General features: G+C 35.1%; 1 protein-coding gene across 2 annotated transcripts in view; it reads left to right on the top strand.

The window, feature by feature from the left end:
- The window catches only part of wwox (WW domain containing oxidoreductase), a 278,702-nt gene that overhangs the window by 84,398 nt on the left and 169,526 nt on the right, over positions 1 to 24,778 (top strand). Inside the window, exon 9 of one of the 2 annotated variants that reach the window (XM_067379018.1) lies at positions 14,797 to 15,118. The exons of the other annotated variant lie outside the window; for it this stretch is intronic. Coding sequence (XP_067235119.1) covers positions 14,797 to 14,928 — 132 coding nt within the window. The 3' untranslated portion in view covers positions 14,929 to 15,118. Of the gene's footprint in view, positions 1 to 14,796; positions 15,119 to 24,778 lie in introns of those variants that run through there. 2 annotated transcript variants of the gene reach the window in all.

Consider the following 24,778-nt stretch of genomic DNA (forward strand, 5'->3'; position numbering starts at 1 on the left):
AAGGTGTTGATGTTCCTCTCTCTCCCTTTCCTGAACCCCCTCAGATATTAGTGAACTTAACACAAAACAGAGCTGTTACTTTATTTATTGGTTATGAGGCTATGAAGATGGTATCGTTTTAATTGCTTGCAGTCTCATATGGGATGCTGGGAAATTGTTCAAGGTTGCAAAGCTCTGCATAATGTTGACAGGAAGAGCCTGGAACGATATTACACCCAAGCACAGTAAAATGCCTTTGTCTTCTCCAGAAGCTGTAGGTGATTTATAACTGCGCAAATCTAAAATAAAACCTCTTATTTTGCTGTTTTATTGCATCTGAGTGGGACACTTCCATTTACTTTAGCGTTTCTTAATAGTTTGATGCATAGATACATCAAACATCACAAATTACTGTATGGTAATGTAAGATAAGCCTTCATAAAACCAAACTATTTAATAATAATAATAATAATAATATATTTTTTAATCATTTTGTTTTCATAATATCTCAGATTAAAAAAAATATTGATGTTAATAAGGATGTTTCAGTGTAATTCATGAAACCGGGTATCATCATCTGATCTTGTAATTTGTAGATAATTTTCAGTTTTGCTGAGTTAATAAAAATTCAATGGGTAAGAGGCAGGACTGATATCTGACTTAAACTCACACGACTGTCTTCATCTATAATCTGTACATATGATCTGCCATTCATCTCCCTTGCTCTCTTGATGGCCTGCAGTTGAACATTAGCCCATGCTGATCTTCAGAAGTGTTTAGCTTTGATAAGAGTGGAGTCATTTTCTCCTCATGATAATCAAGTGGTCTCTTGTGCTGGGCGGAACGACGGTACTGATCTTTCCTGGCATACGGGCGTCCTGTCAGAGAGCCTGTAAGGATAAAAATGCATCATTCCATTGATTAAACTTCCCACAGAGGATAGGATTTTAGTATACAATTTAGGATACAATTTTTAATCAACTAAAATTATTAATATTAGTATCATTGTTATTAATAGGGCTGCACGATTAACCGAAATAATATCGAAAATGCGATAATATAATTAAAGATATTTCTACCATAAAAGATTTGTTTTCCCAATTGTAAAATTTAAGCAAATTTAAATTGATATTTTTTAATTCTTGAACTTTAAAATACCAAAGGCACTAATCAGTTTAGTTATACATTACAATAAGTGGATGAAACAAAAGACAACTGGTATTGAAGTGCTTCTTTTTTCGACAAATGCAACTTAAAACATTTACATCTTTAACTGAAACGTCTGTATAATTTGTTTTCAAATTTTGTGTTAGTATGCTTAGTGTGCAATGGTGTGTTTGTCAACCATTAAATGGCTTTTGACAAAAAACTGATAATATACATTACTGAACAACAGTAAATATTCTGTAACAAACAATAAGCATCAACATACTTTTTACATTTTTGTGGTGTTTGAGTGTAATTTAGGTTTCTAAAGTTTTGTTCCACATTATTGTTCCAATGCAATAAGAATTATAATGGGTTGTCCAACAGAAGAAAACATTTAATGACATATTTTTACTTTACTCACTCTATAATGTCAGTCGAGTGTTTGAAATAACTTCCTTTTGTGATCTGACTTTAGTCAGAAAATATATTATTTTATAGTATTTTATACAGTGATAAAGGCAATTGCAATTTTAAGACTTTTAGTTGTTTTTTTTTTCTTTTACCAAATCATGCTGCCCTATTTATTGTTATTACGCCTGCCTTACAATAATGACTCTAACTCGATCTGCTATTGGTTCAGCATAAAAATGCTGCAGATCACAATGCACTTCAGATCAATATAAAAGGTGTTTATTGTGTTCTAGAAACAACTACAAATAAGTATACACAATTTGCATACTACAGCATACTATGTGGATTCTCCATGTCACTAATGTGATTCATTGTCCTGATTTATTAGGAAGCAACATTGTTCAAACACATATTTGACAAATCTGCCATTGAACTCTATGTGAAATGTTTTGATGTGAAAAAATATTTGCAACTACAGTAGGATATACTGTTATTTTGTAGGATATTTATTGTAGCGGCATTGCATTTCATATAACGACTCGTCGAAATAAGTTTAGAAACAACAAAACATAATAATTGATGTTATGAGAAATCCAAATCCAAGAATTCCCCAGATATTCATTTCCATAAGCAAATATTTTACAAGCATTTTGTTTAGATCAGAAATGCTTTAAGTGTGTTAGGTGTTTTTTTCTCAATGTCGAAAAAGGTCATTTTTGATACTTCCTGTGTGGTTTTATATGAAGTACTATGCGTCCCTGAAGCCTCTGTAACCTTTTCATTTGTGTAGTCAAACAGCTGTTTTAGCATGTTTGGTTTGACATTTCTTAGACGGTTGGGTATTGTGGCATCTAATAGCTGCTTGATGCTTTGGGACATGAAGCTGCTGGGAAAATCACAGCCACCCAATCAGCACCCCACCTTCCCCCCGTCATGCCCGCCCTCCTCACAATCACTTCATTGGGATCCAGTCCGCCATCTGACTGCGCGTTTTCAGCAGTTTAGCGCAATTATTTTCCCCAGGATTCTGCCTCGGGCGCTCCGCTACCTTTTTACATATGCAGGGGCTGAACTTTTGACCATGGCCCAATAGTCGTACATTAGCCGGCGGTTTGCTCTAAAAGGGGGACTTTAACAAGTTCCTCTGTGCATTGGCAAGTGTCTCGCTTCTCACCTGTGAGATAATTTAACCAGCCTGCTGTGAGACTGCTGCCACTGTTTCCTTATGGGAGTCTAAATCTCACTCGCTCTCAGTCCTCTTGTAAGCCAAGCGAAAGGAGGAGATGCTGTTGATGGATCTTTCCTCACGCTCGGCTAACGAGGGCTCTGCTTCTATTAGTACACTACAGAGGCATTACCCATTCTCTCTTGCTCTTCTTTAATGAAGTCTCGTCACCCCGAGCTGCTCAGATTTATCCCCACCGCTGTCGCGCTGCGCTGAGCCCTGTCGGAGTGGTGAGCGTCCCCCGGTAACCGGTTGTAAGGTCAGGTGTTGTTATCTGCCGGTACACGGGTCCTATCACGGCAAAGCCGCAACCGGGGCTGACAGGCGCTCAGTGGAGCGGAGCGAAGTGGGGCAGAGGTCTACACCCAGATCCCCTTCCGCTGCGGCGGGACACAATGAGCTGCCAGCAGCCCTAATGGGCTCATAATTGGTGATTAGGACCTGCAGGTTGAGAAGAGAACCAGTTCACTCAGCCTGCCGGGATGTTTTCCACTATGGGCTGCAGGCGTCATCTGTGCTGTCTCTGATTCTACTGGAGTTCTCGCCCTACAATGATCCACTAGTATATCAAATACATCAGATGGCCACTCTATCCACTCTCTCCCTGTGGTTATATCTGGACAATATCCCTCCTCTTCTTCAAGGGTTTGTATCTAGATCAGGGATCCCAGAGGCATCCAAACAGTCCTTTATCTGACCAGTCCATTTCAGTGGCCGGTAAGACTGATTACTCCTTGGTTAGTTGCTAGTTGTTCAGTCTAGTGGTCATAGTGGCTATGTTTATGGAACTGGCCCCTGATGCGCTATATCTACTCCATAAAATGTTGGCAACAGATTACAAGCAATGTTGTTAATTAAATTCAACACATAGAATTAAGCTAGAATTAATCAAATTAATTGATTCAATGTCAACCATTTAAAACAAGAAAAATTGAAGTAAAATTTAAACAAAAATATCTGAATAACGGACAGAGATGAATTAAGAACTCTTTATTTTTTATTGCCAACATTGAAGACACCCGATGATAACAAGCAAAATCACTGAAGGAAAGAGAAACACAAGAATTAACAGAGGTTTAGATGTTGATTTTATTGAAAATATTTGGTATTCAGTATTTCATTTAGTTGGGCACTTTGACTCATTACTTTTATGTCAGTTTGTGGTTTTTGTAATGTACTTTGATAATTTTACACATTTTCTATTGTTGACTTTTAAGGATTTAATTTGATTAATTCTAACTCAATTCTTGTATGTTGAGTTTAATCAGTAATTTTGCGTATAATCTGTTGCCACAATTTTATTGAGTAGATAGAGCGTATTACTTTTTACAGTGTTAACCTCTTTATGCACACCCCCCATTTTGAGCCCAAAACAGGGAAATGACAAGCTTGAACTCGAATGGTTGTCTTTCTTAAACCATTTGGAGTATGAGCATAGTTGTGGTATTATTTGAAAGAAGATGAATGGAGCTTTATTCTCAAAGATTCAGGATTAAAAAAGTAAGACAAGCTAAAGTATAATGGAATTAAATGGTTTTTTTTTTTTTTGCATAACATCTTTTTATCATTAAAAAATATTAATAAAGATGCCTTCGAAAGCTACACAGACAAGATCTGATTTCTGAATGGTCCAGACAGCTGTACGTAATCATAAAACCACCTCTGATTTACTACAATGACAATGGCTGGAGAATATGCCTCTCAAGACAAAAGCCACAAAATCCGACGGCACTTCTTGGATATTATAAGTAAAACTAGTGGTATTATATACCAATTATCACTGTAAAGCTGCTTTGGACACAATCTGCATTATAAAAAGCGCTATATAAATAAGGGTGACTTGACTTGACTTGATTAGTGTTGTCACGGTACCATAATTTCAGTAGTCAGTACCAATACCATGAAAATTTTACGGTTCTCGGTACCAATTTCGGTACCACAGCAAAATCTGTTGGAACTATTTTATTATTTTATATAGCCTATTTAAAAAAAAAAAAAGTATGATTTGGAGAGTGTGTGTATGTTTGTGTGTGTATATATAGGCTACCTCAATTAAATACATTTTGAAATATATAAAAAAAAAAAAAAGCTCAAACATCCATTTTGTACTGTTGAAAAAACCATCATATGCTGGTAAGGTAGATTTTGAAGCTGGTTTGAGCTGGTTTATGCTGGTCCATGCTGGTCCTAAACTGGTCCTGGACCAGCATAAACCAGCTCAAACCAGCATACCAGTTTCAAAATCTACCTTACCAGCATATGATGGTTTTTTCAACAGAGGTAACAGACGTGCGTGTTTATTTTAGCGATTCCGTCAGTGACACAACACACTACAGCCTGTAAAACTATGAAATAAATATCGGTAAATAATGGTAATTATTGAGTGAAGATTTGGGAAAATAAACAGAGATTCCATGTTCAGTGGAATAACTAATGGAATATTGTTGCATTCTCTGATAATCAGGTGACCAGATCGCGATTCGCAAAACAGAATACAAAGCTTAAATTTATGGACGTAAATTTATTCACGTACCTCTGTCATTCGATATGAACCAAAATGTTTCCATGGCTGCGATGTCACATTTAATTGCTAACCTATTATTACTTTTGTAAACAAAGCTTTGTGCTTCACTCGTGTCATATTCACGTAAATACTGCCACAGCCCTGTCACTGGGTACCGAATATACCCGGATTCTCTGTACAACCGGTACTACAGAAATGCGGGTATCGTCACATTTTCAAAATTTCAGTACTGAAGTACCGGTACTTTTGACAACACTAAGTAAAACTGCTGCACTATTTAAAAAAATATACTTTAGACACAGGCTCATTTGTTTGTGAGAGTCTAATGTATACGATCGTACACAGTTTTACAACATAAACTGTGCTCAGATTTCATAATATATTGAAGAACGATGATGGAGAGCCAATCGTTCATGAGAAATATGACGTAAACAATGGACAATATGTATCAATATTTCATGGATTTAATGCTTCTGTGGACAAAAAGTGCTGCTGGATGTTTTTCAACGGATGCTTATCATGGACATTTTACCCAAGTGTGACAGATTGGATTTATCTCGCGATCGCTATTTCATAACAAAGGTATGAAGTCCCGTTTTGATTTTGCGTGTTGTCATTTACACTACAATACAAATTACAATATTACTGTTTCTGGAGCATCTGTATCGTAAAACAGACACCACAGATTGACAATAAACCTTTCAAATTCTGTGTAATTTATCATTCTCAATATTTTTAGACAGTGCTCTATATAGTAAATTTATACTATGGTAAGCAAAGTGACGTCAAGCCTGAGGTGGGAAAAGTGAGCGTCAATGAGCTGAGGAGTTGATTTAGGTTCTAACAAGACTCGAAACATGCTATCTTTTTGGCAGTTTTTACCCTTGGTTTGCTTTGTCCGAACCAAAGTTCAATCCCACCCTTTTGGGACCCGCAGGTCTTCTTTCATGCTTTTGTCCATTTGCTTCTACAGAACGGTTGTGTCAGCCACATAAAGCAAGCAGCAAATAAAATAAAACTAGTCATGAATTCATTATCAATAGTGCTTAACATCTGTCATATTGCTTTCATATGAACCGTACCCCAGAACTTTGTTTTCAAGCCAGTCCACAAGTCCAGATGAACCCCAACAAGCGGCCTGGCACACATTACATCACACTGAAATGTTCTTTTGCAGCCCTTCTGCACTTAAATTGAATCCAACATGGGGACAGTAGGTTCAGAGCAGCAGACTGTGAACTGTGCATGTAAGCAGCACAACGCCTTGTCCTGCATAAGGTTCTGGTTGGAACTGAACATCAGACCTTGAATAGACTTTAATCTTTAATTTAATTGGGCAATATGTTGGCTTGATGTTACTCCATTCTCTCTCCATCTCTCTCACCTCCCCCCGCATTACCTATTATGAGTCTGCAAGACAATCTGAGACCTAAAAGCACACAATCCCATTTGCTTGTATTGACATGTGTGTCTCAACTCAATCCTATTACCAGGATTATAGTCTACCAAGACACACCATTTCATTAAAATAATGTGTGGGTCTTCAGGCAACCACACACGTACATACGCTTGCAGCTCTTTGCAGCGAGCGACTCGTTGTTCAGTAGGAAACTGAGCAAATAGTTTATTGCTTGATCAGCCGATGTGGCTAGGAAGGTGTCGGAATCGATAAAGGACCAATCAGAGGCAGGCAGGCAGCATTCGGGCGAGCCCGGGAGCTGTCATGTCATTCCAGTTTGACCCCCAGTCAAAGTCACACAGTGGCCCATCCATCTGAGTGTGTGGAGCTAATTCTGTGTTCATCTGAAGACCATCAGACCTAGCACATGAATGCTAGCGGAGTGAGACGATGACTTCCAATGACTTGCATTGATGATGTTTCTGTCTTGTTCTAGAGGGATCTGTCACTTTGAGTAATTATTTAGGGGTTTCGGCCAAGGATGTTTCACTTCAGGCTGTGTCATGTGATCACAATGTTTTTGGCCTTTTTGCCATTTTTTTTTTTTTTTTATGTAGTAGAGAGATAGCAGGAAATACTGTGAAGAAAAAGGGGACGGTACTAATGCTGTGCTCATGTCATGTTGAATTTATTGTAATTTTAACAATTTAGTTACATGCTGTCATTACAATTTAATGAAATTTTTTTTTTTTTTTTTTTTTTTTTTATATACATGAAGTTGGAACATTCATGAGGGTCAACCGTTTTACCATAATGTTGGTAATCCCGTCATGAAGTGAATTATGCTTTATAACAGATGCCTGGAGAATAATTGGCATGAATGGCATGAAATTTTGTCTGAGCACTATGGCTTTGACAATCACAATGTTTGGTCTCTTTGAAAAATATGGTACAATCCCTCTCCTATTTGGTTCATAAACCTGGCAACCAATCTTTACAACCCCCATGTCTCAAAACACCCTTTCCCAGAATTCCCAACTGCTTCCCCTAAAATCAGGCTTCCAGATCCATATCCACCCTGATAGAGGCCTGTTTTTTTGTGACATGTGGCTGATGGACTATTTTTCAAATTGATTTCAAAATTGTACGTATGCAGTTGATCTTCCACCCTAGATTACCTATTGATTTTTAATATGAAAAGCTCATTATACAAACAGTAACTGCAACACCAAAAGCTAGCCAACCTTTGCATAAATCCTTTAATTGAATTCCCAGAGCCTGTGGTTCTACATTTTTTTAATTAAATCCATTTCTTTTCCTTTTTTTCCCCTTTCTTCTGTAAGTGTTGGTGTTTAATTTGCATGCTGTGAAGTGGGTCCTGTCCTAGATAAAGTGCCATTGATCCTTATTAAAGCACACCTCTAGGCCTGCTGAAAACCAACTGGGAAAATTAAATGTGTTCATGGTGCATACACTTATTCCCTGCATGATCGGATTAGAGAGGGAGGGAACGGGAGAGCGAATGAGAGTTAAAATGGAGAAAGAGGGAAGTGAATGGCGAACAGAAAATAAAACGAAGAGAGAGTGAGAGACAGAATCATATTGAGGGGAAAAAAGTAGAGAGGTGAAAAGATTAAGAGGGAAAAACGAAGAATTATTATTGATTTGGCAAACATTATTACATTATGTTTCGCCAACCGTCCCAAAGAGACACCGTTGGGCCTGAAATTAAATTCTGAGCAGTTTCATCACAAATTCAACTGTGTATTTTTCACATTGACCATCTAATAGCTTACAGATGGCTTTATCAAAGCTGCTATTATTTATTTATTTGTTTATGTTTTCTAATTGGCTTAGTGTGCCATCAGGTGCTGAAGGGTGGTTACTCACGTTTGTTTGGCTCTGTGTGAATAAATGACCACTTTATTTCTTTGTAATGATTGTCTGAATTCTTTCTTCACTGCTCAGGCGTGACCTTCAGTGACCCTTGCTCTCTATAATTAGACACTGGTTATTAAATATCTATGCTTGTGATCACCTCATGACAAAGAAGAGTAATTGTTAATGAGAATTTATTCAACAAGAAAAGGCTGATAACTTTATAGAAGATTGATGATTTGAAGCCCAAAAAAAATGCATCCATTCATCATAAAAGTAATCCATACAAGTCCAAGGTTAATAAAGGCCTTCTGAAGCGAAGCAATGGGTTTTTGTAAGAAAAAATATCCATATTTAAAACTTTATAAAGTAAAATAACTAGCTTCTGGCAGACGGCCGTATGCATCGATTTGCGGTGCAAGAGTAACTTGTTACTTTATAAAGTATTTTTTTCTTACAAAAACCCATCGATTCACTTCAGAAGGTCTTTTTATTAACCCCCTGGAGTCATATGTATTACTTTTATTATGGATGGATGCATTTATGTTGGGCTTCAAAATCTCGAGCCCCATTCACTACCGTTACAAAGCTCGGAGGATTAAGGATATTTTTAATATATCTCAGATTGTGTTCATCTGAAAGAAGATTGTCATAAATACGATGGCTTGAGGGTGAGTAAATCATGGGACAGTTTTCATTTTTTGGTGAACTATCCCTTTAAGTGCTGAAAAAGACAGTAAATACACAAATGCACAGACAGGGTCCAAAATTAACATCTTGCAACACTGTCCAATAATGGAGGTATTGATCAAATTAAAGACTCAAATTTAAACATTTTTATTAGCAACAAAACTCAAATTAAGCAATGTCATACTTGACTATTACTACCAAGCAAGTCAAACAGTACTATTATTATTATCTGTTTATATTTAGACCCTACATATTAAACTTGTGCATAGTTTGAAATTGGGTGAGCAATAAATGCATGCAAAAAACAAATGGATTGAATTGATTCACAAAACAACAAAAAGCAAAACAAAACAAACATGTAGTATTTACAGGTCATTATTACAAAACACACACACACACACACACACACACACACACACACACACACACACACACACACACACACACACACACACACACACACACACACACACACACACACACACACACACACACACACACACAAAACTAAACTAAACTAAACTGAAAACACACCAAAAAAAAAAATATATATATATATATAAACCATAGGTCATATTATTACAAAATGCAACTGAAAATACACAAAAAAACCTTAAAAAAATCTAATTACAGCACAACAAACAAACAAAAAACAACAACAACAACAGAAAATAAAACAAATACAAAACAAACATAGGTCATAATATTGTTATTACTATAAATTCCTTAAGACACTGACTAACTGGCCAGTAACATTTTGTTTTCTCATCAAAGCCAATTTCCCTTACATTTGGCGCTTGGCAAGTTCGGACCAAGACCACACATGAACACTCCTGCACCTTATGTCATATTCTCACACATGCTGGCTAATGCTGAGAGTTGGTGAGCCTGGAGTGAAGCAGATGGAGTTAACGGCAGCCGTGGTGAGGCTGTTTACTGCAGTCTCTGTCTGTGTAGTGGCTGAGCTTTGCCTGCACTGATCAGTGGCTGCAGACAGTAAGATTTATCATGTATTTGTGCTAGTTGATTGCCAACAGAGGCGGCTGTCTCCCAGCGGTGCTGTATGCAGACTGCTGCCGAATCAATAGGGATTAACCTTTGACCCAAGTGCGCATACTTATACACACACTTGCCATCCGTACACACACCTCCGTTTCATCAGTTTCACTTAAACACAGGCACTCACTCAATAACTCTCCCACTACTAATTATTTTCAAAACGTGTAAGCGTCTCTCTGGAGGAAAACCGGACTTATGAAACAGAAGGGATGGTATCAGAATCTGTACATCTGCAGATCAGTAATGACTGGCTCTTCCTGTCTGCACACTTGGAAACATCTCAACCCCCTGAGACCCTTCGAACTGAGGATTTGAGCTTGGAGGTTGTTTTTGTTGGATTGATCTGAGTTTTGAGACGAAGAAACACTAAGTATTTGATCGGTTGCACAAAAGCAGATTCAGGGTTGAGGAAAGGGCCACTTCCTGTCCGATTTCAGCATGTAAGACAAACAAATGTACATGTGAACAGGAATGTTGCAAGATCAGCAGGAATAACAACGTGTACCTCGTGTTTTAGCAGAGCATTAGCACACAGCCTGTTTTGCTTTTGTTGTTTCATTTGCTTACTTGAAAAAATCTGTGACTAAAATTGATGTGTGCAAAGTGTAGAATGTATTTAGTGTAAATAAAAAGTAGGTCCCCTCAGGTCTTAAATTTAGTCCCCCCAGCTGAAATTTAAAGGTGCAATGTGTACAATTTGGGAGGATCTATAGACAGAAATGCAATATAATATACATACTGTCATGTATAATGGCCTTACATAATGAACCATTATTTTATTACCTTAGAATGAGTCATTTCTATCTACATACACCGTGGGTCCCCTTACATGTTAATTCACCATTATGTGCCAACATGTTTCTACAGTAGCCCTAAACAGACAAACTGCTTTACAGAGCACACTAAGTCACTATGTTGTTCTTCTAAATCATTCATGTTTTTAGAGGCAGCATTCATCGTCACTACATTGAATACGCATGAAGTAGTAGTAGTGGTAGTAGTAGTAGTCGTCTGGTTTATTAGAAGCAAATACCGTTCTTTGTTAGAAGTAAGAAGAAACCTCATTGCTTGACTGACTACTCTCTGCTGTCTCAGGCAACGGCATATGTGTCTTGTGTCGTCCAGACGGCCACCGTAGCTTCTCTATTTTGCTTCAGAAGGGAGGGGTGAGGTGCCGCTAGATGCCGCTAAAATTTACACACTTGTAAATTTTGTAAAAAGTCTTAAATATCTTAAATGGTGTAACAGAAGTCTTAGTAATCATTTAAACGGTCTTAAATATGGGGACAGCAAACAGGAATCACGATAGGCTATGGCTCGATGATTTCTTAAAATAAATGTGAAAACAACAACAACAACAAAAAAAAGGGGGGGGGGAACTTGCGGCGCAGTTGCTCATTCTACAAGCTCGTGGTTTCAGAGCAGTTCACAATCAGTCAATAATACTGTTGATGAATTATAATAATAATAATAATAATAATAATAAAAAACTTTTTTTGATATAGTGCCTTTAAAAGTTACGTCTCAAAGCGTTTCACAGAAACATACAATACAATAAACATACATTAGAGCAAAATTAAGAGAGAAAGATGCATTATACAAAAAGCAAAACAACACATTTATAATAATAATCACTCGTATGCAAGCCTAAAAAAATAAGTTTTAAGTGAAGATTTAAAAACACTAAAAGAGTCAGCATGTCTGATCTCATTGGAAAGAGCATTCCAGAGTTTGGGAGCAAAAGAAGAAAAAGCCCGGTCACCCATAGAACGTAAACACGCTGAAGGAACAATTAAAAAGCCACAATCAGAAGAATGAAGATTGTGTCTTGGGGTGTATGCAGTTAAATGTTCAGACAAATATTGTGGTGCTAAAGGAATTTAGGCCTTAATGAATTTATTGCAAGGCCTTGTAGGTGAGCATGAGAATTTTAAAATCGATGCCCAACCTGACCGGGAGCCAGTGCAATGACTCCAAGATGGTAGTGATGTGCTCACTTGTCCTGGACCTTGTCAGGATTCTAGCCGCTGAGTTTTGGACATACATCAATTTGTTTAGGGAAGATTTAGAAAGCCCAGCAAGCAAAGTATTACAATAGTCAATGCGAGAATGAATTTATCCGTTTTTCAGCCACCGAGAAAGATAACATGGGGCACAATCGTGCAAAGATGAAAAAATTAAGTTTTGACCATATTCTGGACATGAGGATCAAATGTTAAATTTGCATCAAATATCACCCCCAAATTTTTTTAATTTAGTTTGAAACTCCAAAGCAGAGCCATCCACCATTAAGGTTACAGCATCAGCTTTACGAATTTGTTGGAATGAACCGATGAGCATAACCTCAGTCTTGTCGCTGTTGAGACAGAGAAAATTATGAGACATCCATATTTTTATCTCAGAGATATAATGTTCCAGAAAGCCAACAACCATATTATCGCCAGGTTTTGAATGAATATAAATTTGGGTGTTGTCTGCATAAAAATGGAACTTAAGACCCAAAGATCTAAGAAGTTGACCCAGGGGAAAAATGTACATACTAAAAAGCAAGGGACTCAAAACAGATCCCTGGGGAACTCCAAATTGCACTGCCCCAACTTTGGATCTGCATCCACCCAGGGACACAAATTGCCTTCGATCTGAGAGGAAAGGAGACATTTAGGAGACATATAGGAGACATTCACACTTTTTATACATTTTGGCCATTCATCTACACAACAATGGAGTCTGACAATGCAAACTTTGTAAAACAGATATCAAAGTGCACATTTTTTGATAACTATACAGTTATCATCTCCGTGTAAACTACAAAAACGTGAATTTGTGAAAACGGCGACGGCATGCACATGCGTATTTAGTGTTTAGTCAATAGGCGTGAGCGTTTGACGCGAGAACTCTGTAAAAGATTGGGTATGTGCGCAGGTGCGTATTCTTTCTTTACAAAGTGACATAGCCAACTACTGACCTGGTATGTGTAATACAGTGCTTTTTAGTCATTTTCGCAGATCTTTTTCATAACATCGTCATCTGTACAAAGAAAAAAAAAAACGTTCCCATTTTTAATACATCGTTGTCATGTAAACGTACCCATAGTGTAATTTTGTATTCAAATAAGTAATTTTGCTTGTAAATGTCTCCTTGTATCTCTTTATTAAGGGAAATCATATTATATGATTTCCAATGTGCTCCTGAAGTTCTTTATGCGCTCTTAATTTTTTCAAATTAGAAGCACATGTTCTCCTTTGGGAAAAAGTAAGTGTCTACCCTATATCTATCTAACATCTCTATGCATGTTTAATTTTGCTTCTTTTTATTTAATTAAATTTAGTTTTTTTTTTTGTTTGTTTGTTTTTTGTTTTTCAATCAATAGATTTCTTTTCACTCCTAGTTTCAGTGCACTATAACTCCTCTCTCAAACACAGATACATTTACAAATGTATGGCTACTTAAGCACTTTTGTTACGAACAGTTCAGAACACTGTCACACAAACTACTGTACAGTAACTCTTTTCAAACAATCGGTATCAAAAATCAACTCCGCTTTTACTGACACACTGTTTTTAAAAGCTTTAAGCTTGGTTGAATAAATATTAAAGGATAACAGCTCTGTTTTTCAGCTAGCTGCTCGCTTTAAAGAGCCAAATCATGTTGTAGAGCAGAATGCTTTTAATGTGCATTATCACTTTACATAATTCTCATTGTAATGGCAAGGGGACAAAGGTCACTGTAAGTGATCTAATGCGGTTTGGTCAACACACTCAGTCATGCATGAATCATTGAGCTGACCTTTGACCTCCAGAGTGCTCAAATAAGACCCGTATAAACAACCGCAGAGATTGCTGGAAACATCGAGTGCCTTTTGCTGAAAAAAAATCAAGTGAAAACCTTTCTGATACCACATTTATGCTATCAGTGGCAGCTAGAACAAACTTTCATTTAGGGGTTCACATAAAATTATTATCTTTTTTTTTTTAAATGTTGTCCAAACATAAAAAAAGAGAACTTCTTCCTCAATAGAGCTGTCCCATAAAAAAAACATAGAAGCTTGTTGCAATTATAAAGTCAGAATTGTGAGATAAAAAGTTCCAATTACCTTTTTCGTTTTTTACTCCCAAAGCTTCCAAAAATGTGTTTCCTCATGTAATCCACTAAAGGATCTTAAACCAAGATTGCACATTGTTACAGTGACATTTAAATTATTATTTAATGATTAAAATATGAAAACTTTATACTTTCACTTTGTTACTGTCACTATACTGTTATGCTTTTTAATTTTCCACTATTTCTGACCTCCTTCCTATTGAGACGAAGTTCTATATGCAACTACCTTTGTGTTGATTATGATTGAACATTTTTGAACTGGTGTCTTTCAGCTCGATCAGTCATGTGTTTAGATGTGTAAATGTGGGCGGTCATATGTTAATGAGCACATGACGTCATGAAACGACCCCTTTAACATCTGCCTTTCTGTCTTCTCCTGAGAAAACACCAGATCTCCATATTGTAGAAGATTGTGTGGAGGGCACAGCCAATACACAGAAAGTGGAACAAATTCCCTCCGCCTCATTGGTGTTTGCCATTCCTCTTGGGTTTACACACTATATCTGCTATTGATCGTGTTAGCGTGGCTCGTTGTGACCAATCATCTGTGCAATGCATCTTACAGCGGCCACCCAACCTGCTCCACTACACCTGCTTAATGCATTCATGCATTGATTGTGCTTTACACTTAAACATGATTAGCTGCATTCATACCTATTCATGTGCTGTTCTCTTACAGCTCAAACACACCTTAACGTACTATCTGTTTGATGACATTCTGTAGACTTATGCTGTTTTTCTATGAGTTAATTATAATTTCCTACTAGGAAATCAATTTTCAGATATAATTCGGGCCCGATGAATCTGTTTTATTTTTTCTGAAATTACATTTCATTTTTTATTTTATTTTTTACCAAAGTGTTTTCCATTTAAATGGTTTAATCAAAAACTTGTCTAATTAATTGAATGAATAAAAAGCAACTGAATTTATTAATTTGTTTACAATAATAGGCCCTTAAGATTTTTTTTTTTTTCCTTTTTCTTCAGAAATTCTGTGCTGTGTATTTAATTTTTCTGGCAATCAAATGAAGGCATAAAACATTAATTTATTTTTAATCAAGTGAAATTTAAATAATTTTTTTGGTCAAACAAAGTGCTGCACAACAGGTTTACTGTTAAAATGAAAACATGGATGAAAACTTGATTATTCCTTTACAAATATTATTAATAATTATTGTATTATTATTATTATTATTATTATTAGTAGTAGTAGTAGTAGTAGTAGTAGTAGTAGTAGGATTACATTAAGACATACATTATACTGTACAATTGTAATACAATAGTAGAATATAGTACTACAATAGTAATAGGGCTACATTTCTGTCACAAGTTAAACCAAACTTTTATTTTGATGGGTTGCCATGAAGATCTTGAAGTTTCTGTGTGTATATGATATGAAAAGTTTTCTCAAATTAAAATAAAAATGCTCACAAAGTGACTCTCAGTGTGGCTCTGGAGATGAAGTTTTCTGTTCATGTCGTCATATAGATGAAGACACTGGAAAAAACACTGCAAGCGTCAAACATGCTTCAGTTTGTGTTATAAATGTATTTGCACATCTGCACCATTCATTCACATAGAGACACGCAGAACATGAAGGATTCATATTTAAATATTCTTCTCGCGGTTTAATATTCACAGACACTAGTCCATATGGCGATGTGATTTAAGTTTACCCACCTACTTTTGATTTATTCATCCAAATTTTGATAAATTCTGTAACATTCCCCATTATAAAGTAAATTCCGTTTTTATGAATGGATTCTGAGATTCCATCTGTGTTTTCTGCATTACGGAAATCGTAGGGCCCAATATAGTAATTACACTTTAATAAAAAGTGAAATGTTTGTATACAACCCATTTGCATATAAGGCAGTTTTCATAAACACTTGTCTTCATGACAAATTTATTCAAACATACATATATGATTAACAGTAAATAAGCTCCTCTTCAGTGTTTTTAGTGCTAACACGTCACATTTAAGAGTGTCAAAACGCCATTTATTGTTTGATTTTCGCAATTTTTTTTATTTTTTTTTTTCAATTTGAAAGCTGAGCGATTTTCAAAAATATCAAAGCTTTTTGTGATTATAAGATGAAAAGCGTGCTACAAAATAATGTTTGGTGTAAGGAAAAAACACAGATCTGGTAACCATGGCTTATGATAACCCCATTAGTGCATTATTAATCAATCACGTTAACTTTGACAGCCCTGAATTCACCACAAGACATTTTCTGTTTTTAAATAATCAGACAATGAAAATATAAATAATTGCATTTGCCCGATACATTGGTGCAAACATATTGATTATATTATCATAATTTGAATCCATGTGATTTATTTGAGCTAAGATTGAGGATAATTTCTACATATCTGTGTAATTTACATGTAAAGAATGCAACAAAAAAAGTGCATGGTAATTATTAGGCTACCTATTAATTTCAGTTGCCACTTTAACAACAAAACAAGATAAAAACAAAACAAAAACAAACAAAATAACATCAACATACAGAATAAAACAAGAAAACAAAACAAAAATAACAACAAATAAAAATACAAATGAAAAAAAAATAATACAGAATAAAACGACACAAAACAGAGCAACAAAAACAAAACCAAATAGAACAGAATAAAACAACAAAACCAAAACAAAAATAACATTAAAATAACAACAAAACAATATAAAGAATAAAACAAGAAAACAAAACAAAAATAATAAAACAAGAAAACAAAAGCAAAGCAACAACAAAAAATCAAAACAAAACAAAAATAACAATAAAAAATAACATCAAAATACAGAATAAAACAAGAAAACAAAAAAATTTAGAAAACAAAATATAGGATAAAACAAAACAAAAAAACAAAACTAAAACAAAGCAAAAACAAAATAAAAACAAAATAACATTGAGAACAAACAAAAAATAACAAAACGAAACCGCAAAAAGAGAGAGAGAGAGAGAGAGAGAGAGAGAGAGAGAGAGAGAGAAGGAGAGAGACAACAAAACAAGACAGAATAAAACAACAAAAAAGAAACAAAACAAAAGTACCAAGTTATTTTAATTTATTTATTTGGTCATGTCTTTCTTCACCTAGTGTGCCGGGGGAAAAAAACAAAAGCATTTCTGACTCTCTACCCATATGACTTGAGACATTGTTTGGACAGTCTTGTGATGTGTAAGTGGATGTCTGCAAACTAAACTTGATGGGGTCTACAGTTTCTGCTGCGTCCCCCTCCTTTTCTTCCATCTTCCCCGTCTCCATGAGGAATGGCTCTTTTAGGGACAAAGGTCATTAATATTTTGTGTTGTGGATCTCTGAGGATGTATCAGATAAAGTGGTAAAGAAAAGCTTTTATTGGACATGAACAGGCCACTTTATGTCCATACGTTACGTTTGGATTGGATTGGAAATTAATGATCAAGGAATGTCATTGACGTTTTCTGGTATTGAACAAACTAAATGTCCTTTTGATGTTTTGTGTGAGTGACCTCTCCACAGAGAGAGAGAGTGTCTTCAATCCTTTATTCCAGGATACAGAAGAACATCACCTTGTCAAAAGGGAGTAAATAAAAACATTCTTTATATATATATATATATATATATATATATATATATATAATATATATATATATATATATATATATATATATATATATATATATATATATATATATATATATATATATATATATATATATATATATATATATATTATACTTAAAATACTGAATTTTGAAATAACTATTGAATTCCTCTGTAAACCATTTAAACTATTAGCAGAACTTTTAAAAGCGAATTTCATCTTGTCTTCTCGCTGGCTGCAGAGATCAAAGCCATCATAGTTTGACTTTTGAGATTTTAGGAAAGTTGTTTAATTAAATGGAAAAGATGAGGACTAGATGTTCTTTGATGCTCTGCATACATTTCATGTGATTTTTCTGCACGATTTGCTCCCGCTCTTTAAGGCTAGTGTGAGTGTGTCTGATGACTGATGGCAGATGAGCTCTCTCTATTGTAATAGCAGTGGGCTGCCGGGAGGTCAGCGCGTTCTCAAGGTGAAGGATCGTGAGGGGTCATTTCCACCGAGAGTTCGGGCCCCTCTGTCTCCTGGGGTTCAAACAGATGCACCCCCACCCCCCTCGCCGCGCCCATGTGTCTGTGCGGCGGCCTGCGGTCAGATGGCACGGGGCAAGCGTGATTCAGGGGCCGCGTCGTGCCAAACACCCGGGCCCGTCTGAGGAATCATGCCAAGAAGGATGCCAGCATCTCCAGAGGGAGAGAGTCACACCTTCAAAGCAGAATAGCCCGAAAAAAGGGATTTACTGCCTCTTATTATAAAAGCCACTTTCATTTATTTATTTATTTTTTTACATTTGTTTAATTTTTTCCTGGTGGCTTTTGATGCCAAAATACATTTGCACATTTCATGTTTTTTTTTTTTTTTTTTTTTCTGATTAAAAAAAAAATAAAATATTGGGAGACCAATAGCTTTCCATAAGGTGTTTTTTTAATCTGTTTTTACTGATTGTTTGGAGCATGAGCATTATTTCCATTTAAATAGACACAAAGCCATGTTTGGTAAATGCATCAACACACTCAAATGAGAATACATGCATTAACTCAGTGCCAGTTTTGAACAGTAGGGGGCATGATGGGTTAACTCAAGGTCTGTCAAGACACACATATGAACCAGAAAATACCTAGAAACATGTTTATAAACTTCTCAATCACTTAGTCTTTAATTTTTAAGTAAAATATTACATCTTTTTATAGGTAAAACAATGAATAAATATAGAAAAAAGTAACTTTTTCGGTGAACAAGTGCTAAAATGCATCTCATGTTTTGATGTTGACATGTCTGCAGATTTTTTGTATTCATATTTTTCATTTTCCTTACATACAGTCTGTCTTCACACAGATTTTTATTCAGGCTACTTAGTGTAGCTAAAATATTTCTTCATTAAATCCAAAATTCAATTGTTTCAGGTGTTAGATATTGTGATTCTTTCCGCTGGGGATAAACTGGACATAACATTGTCTTTAGAGAGGGTGAAATCAAGCGGCTGAGACTCTTTCATTGGTTCAGATCAGCAGAAGATCCTGTGCATGTACCGCACACTGTAAGACACTCGAGAAATCCTTAAAAAAATACAAATAGAGAAAGGGCATTCGATAGGAACAGATCTTCAAGCATAGATAGTATTTCCTTTAATTTTTTTTTTTTTTTTTCACCCTCAAATTATTTGTTTCTGAATCTCATTGCATCAGAATATCAAATGGAGCAACATTTATTTTGAAGCTCAAATAATAGATTATTGTTGAAATTGGAGACAAAGGGCAACTTCCAAACAGCATGTTTGTGCCCTTGAAAGGCACTGCGGGAAGGGGACGCTATTCTAGTGGATGTGAATGAAAGTGAGCCACTGAATGCCTCCGTGCCTTCCTCAAGCGGACGTGTGAACACTGGACAATTCAAGGCAGTCATTTTGTCCTCTATGATAACAGTATCCTGGGTTTTCTTTTTAAAAACCTGGGATTTAAAACCCTAAAGTGAGTGCACTTCTTTGGGGGGAGTAGTGCATAATGGTGCACCCTTTTAAATGGAGTATAACTACACCTGTGGTTACTTTGTTAGGACACCTGTGTGAACTTAAACAGTGAAATCACTGCCACACCAACTGATGAAAAAAAGAAGAAGAAAAAAAAAAGAAATGTGAAGTGAACTACATTGATTTTGTGCATTGTGTAGATATTTAGAAACATTCTTATTCTGGAATTAGTTAATTGACTGTTTTCTTTACAATATTCTGTTTATCTGTTACAGTACATTTTAAGGTGTACTTCTCTGCAACTGTACAAATAAGTACTGAGAGTGAGTTAATTTAAGAAGTGTTTTTTTGGGATTGTGTGTGTCGATACAATAATGCCAGTACGTCTGTTCTGATAATGGCAGGCAGTAGACATACACTGTATGCAGAAATGGACACATGATGACCCAATGATAGGAAATCTATTTGTCTTTTCAACTTCTGTTTTTCTGTGTCAGTTTTCACTACTGTATTCTCTTCTTCCTCTGTTTAGGATTGTGAATTTGCTGCTTCCATAAATATTATACAAAATAGGACTTATATTTTAAGTTAAATTAAGTGATTATTTTTCAACAAACAATAAAAATGTTATTAGTTAATCTCAGACTATAAAACAACATTTTTTGATATATATTTTTTAAATAGTACTTTATGATTACACATTATTATAAGGTGATGTAGTTACTTTGTTAGAGTTACGGTTATGGGTAAGGTTTGTTTTAGGAGTAGTTACTTGTAATTATGCATAACTTACTGTTATTGCCATAATAAGTAGATGTACGTGTAACTGCACAACACTAAGAGAAAAAAGTTGTTGTGCATGTTTTAGGATTCTAATTGTTGGACACAGTTTAGAAGATCAGGTTTGAACGGTTTGAATTGCTCACAGCTGAAAATAAACAACCTGGGATTTGTAACTTGTTTGCTTATGAAACAAATTGAAGACAATTTGTGTACTGTATTCATAAAAGGTTACTACTACTACACACACACATTCACTCACTCACTCACTCACTCACTCACTCACTCACTCACTCAATCACACTCACACTCACACTCACACACACACATTCACTCACTTACACACACTCACACACATTCACTCACACACACACATTCACTCACTCACAAATTGAGTCAATTTGTTCAACAAAATGACTGTTCATTATATAAAGTGATGACTTGCAATTGTTACCTTAAAGTGCTATTTCTGCTTGATTTAACCCATAAAACTTTGTTTTGTTTGTATATACTGATGTATGTACATTGGTTTATTGACCATGGTTAGTTTATTGATGTTAAATAATATTTTGACTTGAACAAAATAAGTTAATTTATTTTTTAGGTTATCATTTTTATTCATCATTCTATGCCCAATTCCACACAAGTTAAAGTGTACATAGTGAAGTTCAGAAGCAGCAGCATGCACATGTTATAGCGATTTCACTACACAAAAGGACACTGGTCCCCTGTTAGATGGTAAAGTGCGACACCTGTTTGGTTGCCTTTACAACCTTTATATCCTTGCCTTTGTTTTGGATCAAAACTCAGTTTTATGTTGATTATTTCACTGAAAATCCTCAGTTGGTTCAACTAAAGTGGCTAAAAAAAAAAAGTTCATATTCGGGATGACCATAATTAAACGACAGTAAGACGTTTGACCGATTAATACCTGAATTAAACAATTTAAGTATTTTTTTAAAGTAAAGTTATATGCTACACATATCAGTCAAAATTGTTTTTGAGATTAAAAAACAAAAAACAAAACAGAAGTTGTGTATGTTATTATTATTATTATTATTTTTTTTTTCTTTACAGAATATTTGTGCATCTAAAGGGTGACCAAAGGCATTTTGTTTAATCATATCAATATTCACTGTATAAAGTGGTCACCTGCAATTGTTACATTAAAGAGCTATTTCTGCTTGATTTAACCAATAAAACTTGGTTTTGTTGTTATAAATTAATGTATTCAGTTTGGTTCAGTAAGTTTTAATAACTCACTTAACCCTTGTGCAACCTTATGGACATTTTTGTCCATTTCAGTTTTGTTTATTGTTATAAGTGTGCCTTTGTTAATAGCAACATTAATTTTGGCTCAGGTGTTTATTTTTATTGGGATCTTAATATCTTACCCTCGTTTACTTAAAAAAAAAATCAATTTTACCCTTACCCTTTGTTTTTTACAAAAAATACTCACACTCAGGACATTGTCCACATTGAAACCCATTAAAACTGCATTTTTTTTTTAACCCAGGGCCATTTGACTATAAAATGACACAATATTTGCAAATAGGCATTCATTCTATCGGCAAGGCAGTATTTTCAAATTTTCAAATTTCAAAATACTCACTTTATTTGTGTTTTCTGCTTATGCATATTATAGAGTCAATTTGAAAAATAATGCAGCTATAATTGTGTGGGCATGATGGTAAGGATGTCAGAGTGTAGTTTGCATGTGTTTACTGAAAATTTAATGTGTATAATTAGTTTGAAAGGAATTATAATGCACTGGCAATCAAAACTCCCACTCCATGTATGAGTCACACCCTTGGCAGGGTCATAGGGCCATGTGGAAACTATGAAAAAGGTCAAAAAAGGTCAATGAGCTTTGAGGTTTTTCATTTTCGACCAAACACGCATCTTAACCCTTGATTGCGCTTGTTCACTTGTTATTGTTTTTGTACGGAGATAAAAGATACGCTTGAATTTGAAGTAGAAGTTCAGAAGCCCCTAAAAACATTGTTTTAGTTTTCACCACAAGAAAATGCTAATTGTTTAGACTGGTAGATTTTATACAAAGTTTGAGTTCACACAGGTGTCCTCACAGCCAAACCTACAAATATGTGGTGCTTGAGGGGTTGATCATTTCATTGTTATTTAAAGGGTTACAGTTCTTAAAATTAATGAATGTTTGGTATCTATGTATAGAACAGATGCTGGTTAAAAAATTGACATCAGTGAAATCATATTTTTATGACAGTTTTTGGACATGGACATTTTTGTCCATTTTGCACATATGTGTAACTTTTTTTTTTTTTTTTTTTTTTTGATGGACATGGGTTAACAAAATTAGTTAATTTGCCATTACAATAACAGGTTACCATATTTTTTTCACCATGCCGTGCCCATTTTCACACAAGTTAAAGTGTACATGGTTAAGTTAAGCAGCAGCAACATGTGCATGTTATAGTGATTTCATTACACAAAAGGACACTTTAGATTAGATGGTAAAGTTTGACACGTTTGGTTTCCTTTACATTTAGCAATATTTCGTAATCTGATTAGCTCTGAATATAACAACAATGTTCATAATAAAACTAAAACACCAGCTCTTGCCATTTAAAAAAAAAAAAAAAAAAAACTAGAAAGATTTTGAAGGTCAAAACTCAGTTTTATGTTGATTGTTGCATTGAAAAACTTCAGTTGGTTCAACTAACATGCCAGTGTTAAAAAACATTGTTCACATAATTTAACTGAAATAACAATTAATTGAAATAAATAATTGCAGCAAGTCAACACAAAATTGAGATCTGACCTCCAAAATCTTTACAGTGTGTTTGTGATGCAAACAGATGTTGCAATTTACCATCTAACAGCGGACTAAGGGACATTTTTGTTTAAAGGACAAATTTTGTTTAATCAAATCAATATTCATTGTATAAAGTGATGTCCCACAACTGTTACCTTAAAGAGCTATTTCTTCTTGATTTAAAACAAAACTTAGTTTTGTTGGTATAAACTGATGTATATAGTTTGGCTCATTGATGTTAAATAATATTTTTGACTTGAACAAAATACATTAATTTAGATGTTACTATTTTTATTCATCATTCAAGGCCCAATTCCACACAAGCAAAAGTGTTCATACTAAAGTTAAGCAGCAGCAGCATGTGCAGTATTGATTTCACTACACAAAAGGACACTGGTCCCCTGTTAGATGGTAAAGTTCAATTAGCAATATTTCATATTATGAATATCTCTGATTATAGCAGCAATGTTCATAGTAACACTTAAACACCAGTTCTTATACATACAGTGATGGTAAGAAATGAGAAAGCAACCATGTGCCACACTTTACCATCTAACAGGGGACCAAAGGCATTTTGTTTATTCACTATTCCATGCCAATTTCCACACTAGTTAAACTGTGCATGCTAAATGAGCAGTTTAAGCAGACACAAGTAATTCTTCTTGCAACTCAAAGTTTACTGTTGTACCCCATATAACTAAATATAATGCCATCCACACAAACCCAGCCAGACACTTAAAAAGCACTTAAAAGCCTTCTATGTCAAGGTCAAAGTTCAAAATTATGAGTTGACTGTTTTATTAAAAAATATTCAGTTGGTTCAGCCTTTGTGAAAAGACATTCAGTTCACATAATCTGTTTAAGCCAGCTGAACATTTTCAATGCAGCAAGTAGATATAAAATTTTGAATCTTCACCTGATATAATGCGACACCTGTTCGATTGCTTTGTTTTTTGCTTTGTTTTTCTCCCTCTATTGATGGCAGTTGTATTTAATTTTATACTGGATGAGAATATATTTTGAAATACTTACTGTTTAAAATTTCAATTTTAAATAAAATCTCATATTAATGTAATGCAAAGTTTGAAACTAGTAAGTTTTAGGCTTTTTTCCCCCCTTTTACAAGCTCCCAGCTTGCATATGTGTTATTGGCTAAACAAGTCAATATTATCCAGATGTAAAATGATGCATAGATGATTTCTGGTATATAAAGGAAACAACAACAACAACAACAACAACAAAA

This window comes from Chanodichthys erythropterus, chromosome 24 (genome assembly GCF_024489055.1).
Source record: "Chanodichthys erythropterus isolate Z2021 chromosome 24, ASM2448905v1, whole genome shotgun sequence".
In the NCBI taxonomy this organism is placed as follows: domain Eukaryota; kingdom Metazoa; phylum Chordata; class Actinopteri; order Cypriniformes; family Xenocyprididae; genus Chanodichthys; species Chanodichthys erythropterus.